Source organism: Leuresthes tenuis, unplaced genomic scaffold (genome assembly GCF_036924035.1).
Source record: "Leuresthes tenuis unplaced genomic scaffold, fLeuTen1.0.hap1 SCAF_23, whole genome shotgun sequence".
Classification (NCBI taxonomy): Eukaryota; Metazoa; Chordata; class Actinopteri; order Atheriniformes; family Atherinopsidae; genus Leuresthes; species Leuresthes tenuis.
In genome coordinates this window covers 13632038-13648841 of record NW_027325377.1, presented here as the reverse complement: position 1 = coordinate 13648841, position 16804 = coordinate 13632038, and the positions used below count along the sequence as shown (strand labels likewise).

Genomic DNA, 16804 nt, shown 5'->3' with positions numbered 1-16804 from the left:
TCTGACAATCCCCTGAAGCTTTTCCTCCACAGCTCTCCATGTCACTGATCCCCAGAAGGCTTCTACAGAGAGGAGCATCTTTGTTTCTTTGAAAGCAAATGCTGAAGATGAGCTTATTTAGAATTTCTTTGTTTTCACCTGTTTTGAGGATGGGAGAAAATAATACTCTATCAACACCTGATTGTTTTATGTTTTATGAGATGTATTGGGTAATTGAACAAAATGGTTGATTATATACAGGCAGTGGCTCCTTTTATGATGATTACATCACCGATTTAATCTTTATTTTAATTAATTATTTTTCTCCACTTGTGATCATGAAACAGCTTCACTTCAAATAAACATTATCCAGGCATCAGCAGCATGAACTAAATTGCTGGACATCACAGATTTTTCAAACCAAAAAGAAAAGACGATTGTTCAAAGGAAGATGTGGTACAAAAATGGAAGGCCAGATCAGATACAGCAAACAAGTGTTAGGGAGGGAGAAGGGAAGTGGAGAGGAGATACGACAATAAGTAAATATGGGGTTTGACTAAGTGTCAGTGATGTAAGAGCAATTGAATATTATCTAATGAAAAAAATAAAAAGGAGCTGCAGAAAATGGCCCTTGATACTCTTAAATACCACAGAGAATTCTATACCTCAGAATCTATGAGAAACCACAACCTTTAGTTGGAAAATATTGTATTTCACTTAAGCAGCAGATTTGCAGGTTGCTGTTAGCAGCACAAGCTCAGAATCATCCAACCTCCTCCGACCTCCCACTGGATTTGCTGTACCTCGGCAGTAGAAGTCGGAGCTCTATGACTGTTTTGCTTTGCTATTAACAGTGAATTCCCATCTGCAGGTTTGTAGTTAACTTAAGAAAGTACTGTTCCAGTCCTTTGTCAAAAGAGCTCTTCATTCTCAAAGCATTTGCCTGCTTTTCATTACCAAGAACGTTTCCAACTAGAATGGGAGAAAACAGGTTTAAGTTTTCGAGCCCATTTCTTGTGAAACCAGAGCTTATGATCTGGTTGATCTGTTTTTTGTTCCACCTGTGTTAACATTCCTTTACTTTTCACCCTTTTGTTTTGACAGTATATTACATTACTGCCATTTGTAAATAGTTCTATAATCTTCCATCATATATTCACTTGTTATTTCTTATATTGGCTTTTCTTTTACATCCTTATTTTATGTACATTTTTACTTTGCAAAGCCCTTTTGGTGTTTGAAAAGTGCTATATACATAAAATTGAGTTGAGTTGGTGACAAAAAAAATGTGGTAAATTGGAAATCATTTGTAAACTGTCACCCTTATAAGCAACACTTCTTCATATAACCTACTGAAACTTATTTAAAACAAAGAGGAATGGAGCAACTTTCCATTATCTTACCTCAGTCTTCCTTTCTGTGGTGCTGTGTTTTAACAGCACTTCAAGACTCAAAAACGACATAGTTCCTGAGATGGAAGATGGAAATCTAAGTGTTTGAGAATAAAACTGCCAATCAAGCCTTGCTTTGGTGGTTGGTAATCTGAGCTCCATCAACTGTGAGTGCTAGTATGAGTTATTTACAATAAGCTTCAACGGTTACTGAGTGTAATTTGTGTCCAAATATAAGTTTGCATGGTCGCATAAAATCACAACCAATCTCAAAAGTTACACACGCTGCAGAATAGAAGAGCTGCTATTAAAAGAGCTGTAAACACATGGTTGAAAAGGGAGCTGTTGTACTGTATCTCTGTAGTTTTTTAACCAAAGTAAGAAACAGATATTTCATTAAGACCTCAAAATTTGTGTGAGCTTGTAAAATAACTCAGATTAATGTGGTATATCTCCTTTAAAGCTCAAGAATTTAACTGCATTTTAGATAGGCAGGTTGCCACAACTTTGTTTCAGTAGTTTAGAGAAAGACCCACCCTTTGTCAACAAGAAAATGGTACAGTGCGAAGCCAGGTCCACAATGGTGAGTAAGCCTACTGAGCCCAGATCTCAGACTATGTAAGAACTCTGCATGAGCTGAAAACTGACTTTTGAGTGTTAAGAGAAGCTAAAGCTGTCCCGGAGGAGAGGAGGGTGTCATACCTATAGGTGCCCATAACAATAGCAAAACATGTAGTTTTGAGTACTACTAACTCAAAGTGATATTAAAACTAAATACAATACAATGCTACTGACAAGACACAACAGACTGTGTTTAGTGTGGGAGAGAAATAACATTTCCAACTCTAATTAGTAGATGACCGTCTGGAAGGTGGTGTCACTCCGCAGGGATGAGACAGGAAGAGCAGCCTTTACAGAGGCACTGAGAAAATGCTGGACACATTCACAGGGCCCTTTAAGGGGCAACAAATTCTCGTGTGAATTCTACACTTCCTGAGAGGACAGAGAGTCCTTGCACACAAACAACGACTCACACAGATACACCCACAAACACATGTCACATGTTTGGTCCTCCAGACCCATGGATGTACAAAGAGTCAAGACATGAAACATCTGCTAACATGTGTGTCACGTACATCAACATACAGTTGTTATCTTTATTCCTTATGATCTATTATTTTTGTTAATTTCTCTTATTGAGGAACCCCTCATTTCTTTATATTTTCTCTCAAACTTTCCAAGAATCTTTTAAAGTAGTCTTAAGCAATAGTCCAGGTTTTCTGAAGTTTTTCTTTTGGACATTGGCTGCTGTTTCACCAATTTTCAGTCCTTTAAATCCTTGTACCTGAACATTTTTAGCTGTATTAGGTTTTTTTTTTTATTTGAGTCCAACTCAAACTTATCAATCATTCAATTATAAAAAAGCCACCTAACTGGGGTGAAAGGATGAACCAGTGTAAGATCTACACATAACATAACATAACTTAGCAAAAGCAACATTTTAAATAGTATCTGAAGGCACTGTCACAAAGACATCATGTGTTCTACTTTGTTTTGTTGCATCTATGAAAAATACCAAAGATAACATAGCTGACAGACAGAATATAGTATTTTTGCTGCAACAAGGTGATGCTCAAAGAGCTACAAGCTGAAAACTTGGCATTTCTCAGCATAGCGTGCAGCGTGTCCTTAAAAAATTGCGGGTACAAAGGAGAGGACAAAAGAAGGGGCAGGTCTACAAAACTATCTACAATAGATGAACAGTATCTGAAAGTATTGTCCTGAAGAAATAGCAGGACACGGGACCAGAGAAATGCATGTAGACCTTCAGTTGGTCGACTGTTCACTGAAGCCAAATCAGAAATGGTCTCCATAGAGAGGTGGCTGTCAAGAAGCCATTCTTAAGGAAGGGAAACAGGGCGAAGGGGATGAGTAATGCCAAATGACACAAGAACTTGAGTGAAAATCAGTGGCAACAGATTTTGGACCCTTCCCAGAGCCCAGACCTCAACATTATTCAAGCAGTGTGGGGTCGTCTAGACAGAAAACGTAACAAAAGGCAGCCAACATCCAAAGAAGAGCTAAGCCTTTAGAACTGTTCCAAACAGATAATTAAAGAAATGACAAGAAGGCTTATCTAAGAGGGTTATGACTGTACTGAAGGATAAAGATGCTCATACCAATATTGACTTTCAAGTTTGTTTTTTTGCTTATACACTCTACTTCTATTTATATTTGCACGTTTCAATAATTCACTAGACCCATTTCAAGTTTTTGTGGTAATAATGTAAAGATGTGCGGTGGCTAAACACTTTTCTCTGTATCTGAAAAACTGTCTGTTTAACAACATTAACGAGAGAACAGCTGAGATCATTGCTCCCGAACATGTCACACACTGGGAAGCCTGAGGAACATCAACATAGCTGATCTTTATAAGTAAAGACCTATAAGATGCCCCTGATGTAACCAACCACTTGTTTTTTTCTTGTGCAACTTGGAGTTTCCAATTCTTACACCCCTTCAGTTGTTCCCCAATTTATGAACTTTGACTCTGACCTTTACAGCCACATCCTCTGTCTCTGTGGGTCTCATCTGCCGCCTGCTCGGCTGCTCGTAGTTGTCCATCTGGTAGCGCATTGGCTGCTTCCTGTTGATGGCTTTGGTCTTCAGAGGGATATCAAAAGGACAAGGGAGTGATGTGGGAGTGAAGGGGAAAAAAAAACCCAGAGATTTGAAGTTCGCATTTACTAATAAACACACAACGTTTCTGCGTCCGTTTTAGTTCCTGGGGGAGAAGAAAATGCCGCCCCACTGGTTTCAATCCCATCACTATCACATTGTGTTTTATTGTTATCAAGACATACAAACATGAAAGACAAAATTTACTTTGTGCTTAATTTGACGTCACTTGTTATCCCTGTGGAATTGAGTTCAATTTCCGAAATTATAGACAGTAATGCTTCTTCAGAAATAGTTGCAAATGGAAAAAAAGAGTTTAAGAGTTAAAGTCTGGCAAGTTTGAACCCAATTTGCAACCTGATATTTTTCATGGGAAAGTGATGGTGAAAGTAGAGTAAAGGTCTTCAGCTCATTACATAATGTGTATCTCCTGAGGACTATGAAAATTCACACAGATATTTCTATGTATCTGAGTAGAAGCTTGTCACATACATCCTAAAGACAAACAGAGTCTGACGAAGCACAGAGAGAGACAAAGCCACATGAAAATTCCATGAATGTTGACATTTAGCAGGTGACTGATTTATCACATTCCATATCCACAAAATGAGACACATTGCAAACTGAGCCTAGAAAAACACCATGTAAACATGTTGAAAAGGTTGAAAACTTTATTCAAACCTGAGTCGCTCTTTAAAATGTAAATAAGCTGATTTATGACGCTCTAAACGAACATTCTCAAAAGATTGGATTGCGTTAGAAGTGCAAAGATGTTTTTCTTATTTACAAAATCCAGTTTTACTCACTGTGCATCTGTGACCTGCAGTTACATACAGAGAAACCAAAGGCTTTAACTTTAGTTAAATTTTTCTTTTCTTACACAGATTTGAAGCCTTGAAACCTTTAAATGTTCCACATCGAAATAAAGACAGATTGTATTTATATGTCACTTATTCAGGAAGAATGAGTTATGCTTTACAACCTATTTGAGTTCCATAAGTTGCTTGGCTTTTTGTGGTCTGACTATTTATTTTAGGCACAAATGGTGATAATCCAATTGCAACGTAATATTCACCACATGACTCGATCACCTGAAACCTCAGATAGCAATAAGATTAAAGTCTGGGAGGGTACTGTCCCGTAGGACTCCACACAGCCAGTTAATTAGTCCCTCGGAAATAACATATGACATACTGTGTGTTTATATAATAAAGACAAAATTTTTTTTCACATTTTAGAATATTTTCCCTGCCTCTGGGCCAAAACAATGAAAAACAGTCAATTTATTATGTTAATGCATTAAAAAAAAAGTGGCTGAATTTTTACAGCTACTTCCAGGAAGGAAACATGTTTTTTCATTAATGTGAGCATTGGTTGTGAGCATGTGAGCAAGCTGGTTTGAAAAGCCTTGCTTTTAAAAAAAGAAGAGAATTTTTATGTACAAATCAATGTTGACTACAACAGAACTCTAAGCTGTAAAATACACTAAAATACACAGCTATTTTTACTCTTTCTGTGCCCAATTAAGAGTTTTTTTTTATCATTATCATGCTTTTTGTTATAATTAATGCTCACCATCCCAATGTGTTTCTTTCCTCCTTCCAAGGAAACAGATATGTCTCCATTTCGCCAACTGTCATCTCCAATTTCATCACTCTGGAGAAACTCACCAAGCTTCTGGACACTGTAAGAACACAAACAGAGTCACAATCAGCATGACTGCTAAGATTCCAATACCGGCAATCTCTTAGGAGTTTAGAGTTTCTCTTCTCAGCTGTCAACTTTCCATGAGGTTCCTTTAATTAGATTTACCACTGTGGCCATCTCCAGTCAGTCTACTGTGTTTAGTCCTGTTTATAACAGTCACAACATCCCCATCAGCTGTCCTCACCAGTTAAAGACAACTTATACAGCAGGTGCATAAGTAAGGATATCTTATTAACTCACCTCACGAGAGCCTTCACTGCAAATCTAACGACGGTAGAGAGCAGGAAGAGAGGAGTGACCAGGATGTGAAACAACGCCAGCGCTGCGAAGGCCTCAGAAGGACTGGGACCCGTTTTATTGATGAAATGATGCATCACAAAGGTCTACCAGAAAGCAGTTCACATTTTACATTCCCTGATGTTCAGATGCTTTCACAAATCATATGACAGTTGAAGCAGTTTGAAGGAGTTCTAAATACACATACAGTGGTGTCTCACTAAAAATTAAGGGAAATTGCCTTACCGCAAGAACAGCAGCAATGGGAATAGCAGCATTCATGAAAACTACACAGAAAGAAGAAAAAAAAGTTTCACTGCAGAGCTTTACGCAAAGCAAGGGAAGACTTTAGTTAAGATGCAACTTTTACAACATAGTTCAAGTTCTTTTTTAACAATACTTTATCAAGGCACCACATTAAGTGTATTAACTGTAGAGAAAATTAATATCCATCAAATCAGGCTTTAATAATAGGTCATTTATGTAAAATATAGTACAAATCAGGAAGCAGTGGCTTGAGGCTGGAGAGGCAGCTTGGAATGTGAAGGTCGCTGGTTGCTTCCTGACTGCTGTAACGTAGCTTCTAACTTCTATGGTTTTTAATGTGTGTGTTCATGACAGCAGATCTTATTGGGTTAACTGCATAGGTCAAATTTCTATGTGTGAAATTATATGCTGGAAAAAGAAAGATTGTTATATTTTTTTTGGACACATCTTTCCATTAATTTTGAATGCACATCAATACTATCCATTCCTGATTCCTGAGCTGCTGTACACAAAACAAAACCATTTCCACTGTGTACTTTCTGCATCATGCACTGTGTCATCTGTGCTCAACCCAGGCACCATTTGGAAGTATTTCCAGCTCTGAGAACCTCCATTTGAGAATCCCTTGCTGCGAAGATCATGTGTGAACAGCAACTGAGAGCGCTAATTCTGTGCACATTCTCCTAAAACTCTCAGGTGTCCATGTGTGAAAACAGCTTGAGTGAAGAAAGAAAAGGCACATCAGGAGCAGTCTGCTCTGTAGAATACAATAACTCTTTTTTCTGTGGACTCTGGGTATTTGTAACACTGCAGACATTTTACATACAATAAAAGCTACATAATAAACTGAAGAAAAGGCAAAAACCCTCAGATTATGCTCTTACTGGACATCGATGTATAGAAAGCGAACGTCCTGAGGCTAGTGAGTTCTTTGCCTCTGGTCTCCTCCACGCTGTCACAGAAGATATTCTCCCAGGCGTACAGCTTCAACAGCTTTATGCCCTTTAAGATCTCCGTTGTCTTTTTCAGCCGGTCTGTGGAGTGTTCCTGAAAGACACAACAGGATCTATTGTACATCTACCTAACATCGGAATGCAGTTAGTTACCAACTGCAATAAAAAAAAATCTGCTTTTTCTGCAGAAGTCAATGTGATGCAATCCAAAGCGGAACAGTTATATACATTTACTGCTTACAAGTGTGCTTTTCTGTGTGTCTGCCAGCTTTGTAGCTATAAGGTACTGGACTGGAGCCAACAGAACTATGACGGATGCTCCCACCAAGGCACTCCAGCCCAACAAATAGTAGAGCAGAATCACTCCCATCACGATCTGCAGAGAAAGGAGAAGACTTGACTGAAACATTTTATCATTGGATTAATGAACCTATGCTTGAAAGTGAATTTACAGCATTAAAAGGACATCCAGTAATTTTTTCGTTACCTGTACAGGCATAGCCCAGAGGTTGGGGCAGAGGAAGAGGAACCACATCAACTGGTTGGTCTCGATGGCCACGAGGTTGTTGATTTGACCCAGTGTCATCTCCCCCATAGACATGTTGGAGGTTGACAGACGCAGGATTTTGTTGTAAATCATCGCCTAGTTGAAGAAACATAACAAATGATCCACCATTTGTACGATATAATAATAAAATGAAGTCCTTAATTGAAACAACAGGTGCTAAAAAGCTCATTCCTACATTTTTTTCTGGTTTAATTAGTTTATGTAACGCTCCGTGTACTGGCCTACCAAAAGATAACCCGATGCACAAGATGATTTCTTAGATAGAAATCATCTGAGATGTCCATGGTAAAAACAGAAAGTCAGGCCTCTGTCTGTGTAGCTGTGTTTTCATCTAGCAATGAAGAAAAGTTTGAAGCAAATTTTTAAACTGTATTTTCAAAACACACATCAGGCTTTTTTCCATTACCTATTTCAGAGGGAATACACAAGGCTAAGGAGTGTTAACAACTGGCAGATGTAAATGTTTATGGCTCTTTGCTCTGTGCTATAATGAAAATTGACCTGAGCATAACCAAACCTCTTTTTTATTGACAGTTGATGTCCACCTGGGAATTTATAGTAGAGGTACTAACAATGCCAACTGCCCTGGTTCTTTACCTGACATCAGCCCCATAGCATCAATGATTGTGGTAATGTGTTTTCTTCAGGCACTCATCTTTAAATATTTAATTGGACCAGCACCATTTGTCTCATTTGTCTCTGTGTTGGCCCTGTGATGGACGAGCAACCAGTGTGTACTCTGCCTCTCGCCCAATGCCAGCTGGGATAGGATTCAGTTGCTCTGTGACCCCCCAACTGGATAAAGGGGGTATTAAAAAAAAGGTGGCTGGATGAACCTGCATCAAACAAAAGTTCTAGAATAATCTCCTTGTCCAATGCAGATTGGTGGAAGAAAAAAGAAAATGGCCAAAGGTTTTCTGAAGTACATTTAAATTGAACATTTTTTTACAAAATAAAAGCAACATAATGATCATCATTCCAGTGGGGTTGATCTATCATTTTTACGAAGGCTTATAAAAATTGTGAATGAACAAGTGGTCATGAAGACACAAACAAGACAGGTCACTTTGGCCATACTACAATATGGAGTTATATTCACAAATGCCACTTCAAACTTCTCTGTGCATAAAGAGGGAAGCGTTTTGTTAACCTTGTCCAGAGACATGTCCACTTCTCTGGGCTCGGGGGTCAACTGAGATGGACCATCTCACAGATTATGTGCTCCAAAGACCAAAATGACCATCCAGACAGTAATCAAACAGCCAGGCTCTGTGATGGTATGGGCTGTATCAGTGCTCTTGGCAAAGATCATTTATACTTCTTTGATGGCAGCATTAATGCAGAAAACTGAGATTTTAGAGCAACTTATGCTGCCTTCAAGACCACAAATTTTCCAGGGGCGTCCACATATTTTTCAACAAGAACATGTAAAACTACATTCTGCACACATTATAAAAGCATTGCTGGGGAAGAAGAGGGTATGGGTAAGGAAGTTGCCTCCCTGCAGACCTGACCTGTCCCCAGAGGAGAATTTTGGAGAGTTTGAAACAAAAAATGCAACAACAACCCTGCTCTGATGCACACCTTAAGATGTGTTCACAGGAAGAATGGAGCAAAATAAGACATGAAACTCTTCCATCAGTGTTATGAAGAACGAACAGCAACATTACAAAGTGGTAAAAGCTTTGCTGTCTTTGTGGAATATGCAGCAGGCCAGAAATGCAAGAATGGATGAATGTTGGGTTCACACCATCCCAGTTTTTTCTGTTTAGCGGTTGTATTTTGTTTCATGCTATCTACAGTCAAACACTGTTACTTTATTCAAAACTATGGGAAGATTGTATCTAAACTGACTCAAATGCAACAGATTACATTTTTTCATGAATATATTCATGACTAGCAGTGGTATCCAGTCGTTTAATGGAGAATTTGAACTTCACTGTCTGAAATGCCAGACCCCTATCAAGTGACTCATTAAATAATTAATGGTTGAGAGGATTTTTAATGCACCCCCTATTTGCGTTCGCATTTCTTGGGGACACAGCTTGTCTGCCACAGATCCTCTTCATACTGTCACAATAAACTAACTGTTCTGTTAACAGTTCAAATAAACTGCTGTCAAATCAGGTGGTTAAAGTTTGTCAGAGAATAACATATAACTGTAAGAACTTTGATTCGACTCCAAAACATTAGACGGATCATTCATGAGTAACTTTTCAAAGCAATACATCTGCATAGAAACAAGGTGTCTAAATTATATTTTCTATGATGCTTCACTCACCAACAGAGCTCCCCTCAGGTTGATGCCCGTTTCTATGGTGACGTAGTATGAGGCCTGCAGGAAGGTTCTCTGTAGTACTAAAGCCAAGAAGAGGAGAACAGCCAGGACTGAACTGTTCTGCAGAAGCTCAGTGGAAGACATGAAGTAGACTCCTAAATATGTTTCCTACAAGCACAAATTCACAAAAAGAAACATTATGTTTTAAAGATTAACATTAAGTTTCTCATGCAGGTTACAGACATTTAGGTCAAACCAGTCTGTCACATCAGCTACATCTTCCAGAAATCCAGAAAACTACATATCTTTGTTTTAATATTTCATGAATGAAAGCAAAAATTTTAATATTTTTAGAAGCCCACTCCAGAGGATTTACTTATCCCAGGAAATATCTGAACATTCAATCTTTTGACAGAATATTAAGTCTTGACTAATATTTTAAGAAACTCTTTAAAGTGTTTTCTGTATCATATTTGGTGTATGACAATATTGGCAGACAAAGAACTTTCAAAATAAATCTGTATATACACTGGTAATTCATTCATAGATCAGCTGTGAAGTGTTTATGTTGTTTTAAAGATATGTTTGAGGTAATTTACAAATGCAGCTGCTGGCCAATGTGAGCCCTAAGCTGTCAGCCGAGGAAATGCAATGTTTCAGTAGTCAACATTGATATTACATAACATATATAACATTGATTGCTCCACGGTGTTTAACTACATAATTTGGCCTGTCTACTACATCTAGCAATTATCCAAATGTCCAAATGTACTTTCATGAACAGTTGGGAGGGCTGAAGTCACAGCCTACACAGCAGATCATAGAGAAATTAGTGTAATATTAAACAATTAACAGGTTAACACTTGCCCTTCTTGTGGGCGGTACCCAATCCCCCCTTTCAAGCTTGGTTCCTCTACCAGAGGCCTGGGTTCTCTGAAGTTGTTCCTGGGATCTGTTGGACCCACGCTCCCAGTTTGGGAGTCACAGACCCAAGTGCTCTAGTTGCCACTGGCACCACTGTTGCCTTCACATCCCACATTTTTCAACTTCCTCCTACAGCCCTTTTTTTTTTGTTTGTCCCAGGACCAGGACGTGTGCACTCATCGCCTGTTCATCAGTCTGGATCTGGAAGTCCCACAGGATCTTAGCTGTGTCATTCAGCAACAACCTTTGAATACATCTTCCACTTTGACTTTGAGGCTTCCAACCCACACTCGGCACAGATGTTCCTGTACACCTTTCCTCCCACTTGGTTATGTCGTTCCATGTATACTGTACCTGCCTGCATCTCACACCCTGCTACTTTGTGCTGGACTATCTCAGAGGTCTCTCTGCACAGCCTGCACCTGCGGTCCTGTCTGGTGTGATGGGGACTGACATGGGATGGATGTCAGGGCCTGTTCTTGAGCTGCCATGATAAGTGCCTCTGTACTGTCTTTCAGTCCAGCCTTTTCTAGCAACCGATGGGACTTCTCGATATCAGCCATTTCTTCAATCTGTCGCTGGTAAATGCCATGCAGAGGCTTATCCTGCCATGATGGTTCCTCCTCTTCCTCCTCCCTTACCCTGGGTTTCAGTTCCCTGAGACACTCACTCACAGCTTATCACTGAGGGCTATCTTCCTGGATATTTGCTGTTTCATCCTGGATAGCATCTCTAATACTCATGAGCCACCGGTCTCCATCCTTCTGCTTAATGTATAATCTTAGGGTGCTGGACTTGGGTGAAACCCTCCCTGCATTGTGAGGAGCTTTCTTGTCCTGATATCAGTGGCTTCTATCTTCTCCTTTGACCAGGTCATTATACAAGTGAGGTATCTAATGACTGGCAGGGCATATTTGTTGATGACTTTTTTCTTCCCATTAGGTTAACTCCTCAGGACCTGCTTTACTCTTTGTAGATACTCGTTTGTGGCTGCCTTCCTTGTAGATCCAAAGGTATTTGTAGCTTTCCTGGACATCTGCTACGGTGCCCTCTGGTAGTTCAAACCCTTCAGTTGTGATCACATTGCCTTTCTTTGATATCAATCTGCCACATTTATCTAGTCCAAATGACATCCCAATGTACTTGCTCCACATCCAAGTGTGGTGTATAAGTGATTTGATGTCTCCTTCAGTCATACAGCTTGATGTCATCCATGTAAAGGAGGTGGCTGATGGTTGCTCCACTTTGGAACCAGTATCCTCAGCCACTCTTTGTGATAATGTGGCTAATGGGGTTCAGGCCTATGCAGAACAGCAGTGGGGACTCCTTGGTAGATACCACACTTGATGTTAACTTGTGCAACTGGCGTGGAATTGGCCTCATGGGTTATCTTCAACAGTCCAATTGAGATCTTGATGAAGATTCTTAGTGTCCTGTTGATGTCATAGAGTTCCACGCATTCCAGTATCCATGTGTGTGGCATTGGGTCATAGGCTTTATTGTAGTCAATCGAGGCAGTACACAGATTTGTATGTCTGATCTTACAATCTTGAGTGACAATTCTGTTGATCAGTAGCTGGTGTTAAAGCTCCTCTGGTGTTACTTCCAATTTCCCTCTAGGCCCCACTCATGTATTGAGCCATGAGCCTACTCGTCTTATCAACTGTAATGACTGACAGGAGCTTCCATGTTGTACACAAGCAGGTTACTGATCAGTAGTTTGATGGAACTGCCCCCTTCTGGAAATCTTTCATGATCAGGATTGTCCGACCTTAGATTAACCAGTCTGGGAGGGTCCCAACCATTAGCATTTATTTTTACTGGTAGGCGTTCATAGAGTGCAGTTAGTTCCTTTAGTTTCTTCAGTAGGTGTGTATCATATCAGGGCCTGGTGCAGTCCAGCTCTTCACACTGAGAGTCTTTCTTGGATTTCTGCCACCATGATGACCACTGGTTCCTGCTCTGGGAGATTTCTGAAGTCAGCTCTCAGATCCGCTAGTCCTGGAGGATTGATATTATGTGATGCCTCTTTCTATCTTATCTTCTTCCAGTATAGTATAGTCTCAGGGTAGGTCTATTTTAATCTTATTACCCTGCCACTGAGAGTGGAACGTCATATTTATTCTCCTGGCTTCAGCTTCTCTCATGGACCTTCTCAGGCGGGTTGCCAGAGCTATGAGTCATTCTTTGGCAGTCAACAGTGCCTCGGGTATAGAGTTTATTGTATTTCTTATGGAGTTCCCTCTTCATTGCACCTTTCTGAAGCTCTGAAAGCTGACTCTAATCCTTTGTCTCCATGGGGGGGTACTGCCCCTTACTGTTCCTTGTATTCCTTGTAGTCAAGCATCACTGCAGTGGATCACTGCAGCTGTGGTGTACATCAGCTTATTTGTCTCTGTGATGGTCCCATTAGGTAGTTCTGCATTCACATCTTCGAGAAGACTTTCAGAAGGTATTTTGTCTCTTAGCCTTGGCAGAGGGCTATACAGTCTCCAGTGTCCAGGTTATCCATCACAGGTCAGCTGCCCTCACGTTGAGGTTATCAGGACTTTATAAGGGGGCTTGGTACCCATTTTCAGAATGTGGGGAAGATGATGCGCCCCCCCTAACCTGTTGCCACATCCCCCTTGCCGTAGCATATTTGTTGTACCTCATGGTAGCTTTCTTTTGCAATAAACAACTGACTATGCGTTTTGTTTAAAATATGCAGACAAGTAAACATTTCTTTATGGTATTAGTTAAATAATCAAAACTGTTTCTGATATGATTTTGCAGGAAAAACTAATAAAACCCCATTTACATCTGTGTTATATATGACTGGGTGTTAGTATTCAGCATCAAAACTGCTTAAACTGCTCCATCTGATCTTACAGAAAATTATAATTTAATATTGTGACACAAAACACATGTTAAGAAGTTGTTCTTTATATAGCTGACTCCTAGCATTGTGAATATGTATGTAACATGGTGTCCATGCTGTATATATGTATAAAACAAAATTAAATCGCATTCACACAAACACACACATAGGGACATACAGTTCACTGTAAAAAAATCTCAGTGTGATGCTCAGCAGTCCTCTCTGCATCAAACCGACACACAGAGTGTGAGCTGAGTGGGGAATTTTCCATGTCACTCAGAAATGCAGCCCTGTTCTGTGTTCTGTCTTCACTACCTATTATACCCACTTAAAGAGGAAGGCAAGTACCTGACAACAGCTCGCAGTCAATATAAGCTGCATCATCCAGCCAAATGGACTGAATGAAAACTCACACTCATTACAAAAGCATCTGTTCAGCCTCTCCTACAAGCTCTGACTGCACTGTAACCTTTGGGAGAAGCTGGCATGAATTAAAGAAGAGTTGATGTCTGAACTCTGCCAGCAGATCCTCCTTTTGCAAATGAGCTGTCTCTAAGAGTGTCTGCTTACTTTCTGTCTGCTTCAGCCTCTTCATTGAGCTGTCTTAGGACGAAATTGTCTGCAATTACTGTGTAACACTTACAAGTTTGGACTATGCGATTTTGATTGATCAAAAACTTGTGTTGATCATGACAATGAAGTAACCTTTTTTTGTCAGCACTGACCAACAAAAGAAGCAACAAGCTGAACAATAATTAGATTATTCCAATCCAACTCCTAAAACTGGCATTTTGGCATGAAATTGCATATATGTCTACTTAAATTAAGTGAGTGTAACAAGTTAAAAACAAAATGTACAAAAGTTGCACACCTATTTATGAAGACGGCTACATATAGACCTGTGGTGTCCATGTTGATTTTTTTTTTTTTTTTTTAAATCTCATTTGTCAAGGTAGAGTGCCTGTGTAGAAATCCCTCCGTCAGCTCTCCTATAGCTGCAAGTAGCCACATAACAGCACCTATGAGCTAACAGAGCAATAGTACACATTCGTTCATTCATTCTTCTTAAAGTATTGGTGAAATAAAGACAGATAAAGCCTTATTTAGAGGCCACATCATCCCTGCCCCATTAACTCCGTTATATGGATATACGCCGATCGCAAGTTTTCTAAATAGCTTTCGAAGGACGTCAACTTTCGCCAAACTGTTCTCGGTGAGTAGATGAACGTATTTCATACCAGAAATAAGGTCTAGGTTTAAAAATACCGGAGTTCCCCTTTAATTTCTCTTTATCAGTATTCTGGTGGTCTTGACTGTATGATACGATATGATTTAACTGCCCGAGTTCAAAGGTCTTTCTGCTTACTTTCTCATTCGGTCAGTCAGTCTCTTTTCCCTCCTTTTTAAATGTCACTTCTGCTGTCATTCTCCTTCCAGTATGTGCGTCGCGCATCCCACCTCTTACCAAACTCCATCTTGTCCAGTTGCACAAAACGGAGTCTCAACAGAAGCCAAGCACCAGCATCTAGACTCAAACCCTTTTCCATCAGCCATCATCTCACATTCCACCTTGATGCAGCATTGGAGTCAAACTGCCAAACTTTTATTCCATTTCTTCATACACCAAACTTTTTACCAATAAATTTGCATCAACCTCTAAGTTGATCTCTCGTTATTGAAATACAAGGCATTTTATGTCTAAAATAATCACTCTTAGCTCCACCCTGATCAAATGCGCTCACTTCTGGCTCCAAAAAGAGAAAAGTTAGTGATGGGTAAACATTGAACATGAAGGGTAAAAATGGCCATTCACAAACCACTGGGTGATGTTAGAAAAGATTTTGGGTCTATGCTTCGAAACCAGAGCTTTCTTGCTGTAAGGTGACCGCTGATAATCAATGTATTACATTTTAAACAGTGAAACAGAATGTTAGAGCAGGTAGTCCAACAATCGGAGGAAAGAATGCAGAGCCCCACATGCCATGTGATGGAGAAGAAGCAATCTTAGTATAGAATTGTGAATCTATGAATAAGTATGTAAATGTGAATGGGTAAATGAGGCATGTAGTGTGAAGCATGGTCAGCCAAATTAAGATTAAACTGAGGGGTTACCCTTGTATTCAGGCTGGTTGAATGAATTGTGTTAAAATCCAACACATGTATAAAAGCACAAGCGTCTGAGTAATGTCATTCCAGTAAAGGTGCATTGTATAACAAATCTACTATCAAGTTGCAAATTCCATCACAGACTTAGACATGCAATCACACAAACTGGTGGCAACACGAAGACTGCGACCAACGGCTCGGTGACATCGCGTTGGAAGTGAGTCATCCAACGGTTGTCTGGACCACCCAACTTCTCCGTCAGCCACTGACACGATTTGTGACCCTAACCCCAGCACTTAACAGTCTGATGTTATGTAAACACCTAATAATACTTTGGTCTCACTGATGACTTTGAACATCACCATCGCCCGAATATGGGTTTGAGTTTTAAATGTGACTACTTTAACGGGAGGACAACTGACATAAAATATCAGTCATCTGAGACTGTTTAAATATTACTCTAAGTCCTGCAATACTCTACATCACTTCCAAACTACAATCTTCTACATACTGTTATATGTATATGGTACAATGATAAGAGTGAATTCGCCATTTAAAATGCACTGATGTGTCTAAATTTTCCTCCTTAAAAACATCAATGATGTGTTGTTTGCCAAGGCTGCCTCTAAATCCTTCCACACGCACGAGACGGTAAACTAACCTGATGTAGCCTCACTGATTCAAATACAGGTCAACAATATTAAGGTGTGTGGCTTTTATTATCTTCATGGGGTTTTAGTTCATAAGTTTTTAGTATTGTATTTTGAGTTTCTTGGTGTCCCAAGTTATGTTCACTTAAGTTATCTGATCAACCAA

General features: G+C 39.7%; 1 protein-coding gene across 3 annotated transcripts in view; it reads right to left on the bottom strand.

Annotated features, from left to right (window-relative positions):
• Positions 1–16804, bottom strand: part of abcc9 (ATP-binding cassette, sub-family C (CFTR/MRP), member 9) — a 78679-nt gene that overhangs the window by 45908 nt on the left and 15967 nt on the right. For all 3 annotated transcript variants that reach the window (XR_011909938.1, XM_072377124.1, XM_072377125.1), the window contains 8 exons: positions 10102–10266; positions 7740–7895; positions 7494–7628; positions 7184–7346; positions 6279–6319; positions 5997–6139; positions 5625–5733; positions 3927–4034 (listed from right to left, as the gene is read on the bottom strand). Coding sequence is in view for 2 of the 3 variants with exons in the window: in XM_072377124.1 (XP_072233225.1) it covers positions 3927–4034; positions 5625–5733; positions 5997–6139; positions 6279–6319; positions 7184–7346; positions 7494–7628; positions 7740–7895; positions 10102–10266 (1020 nt within the window). In the remaining variant the exon portion in view is untranslated. The remainder of the gene's footprint in view (positions 1–3926; positions 4035–5624; positions 5734–5996; positions 6140–6278; positions 6320–7183; positions 7347–7493; positions 7629–7739; positions 7896–10101; positions 10267–16804) is intronic.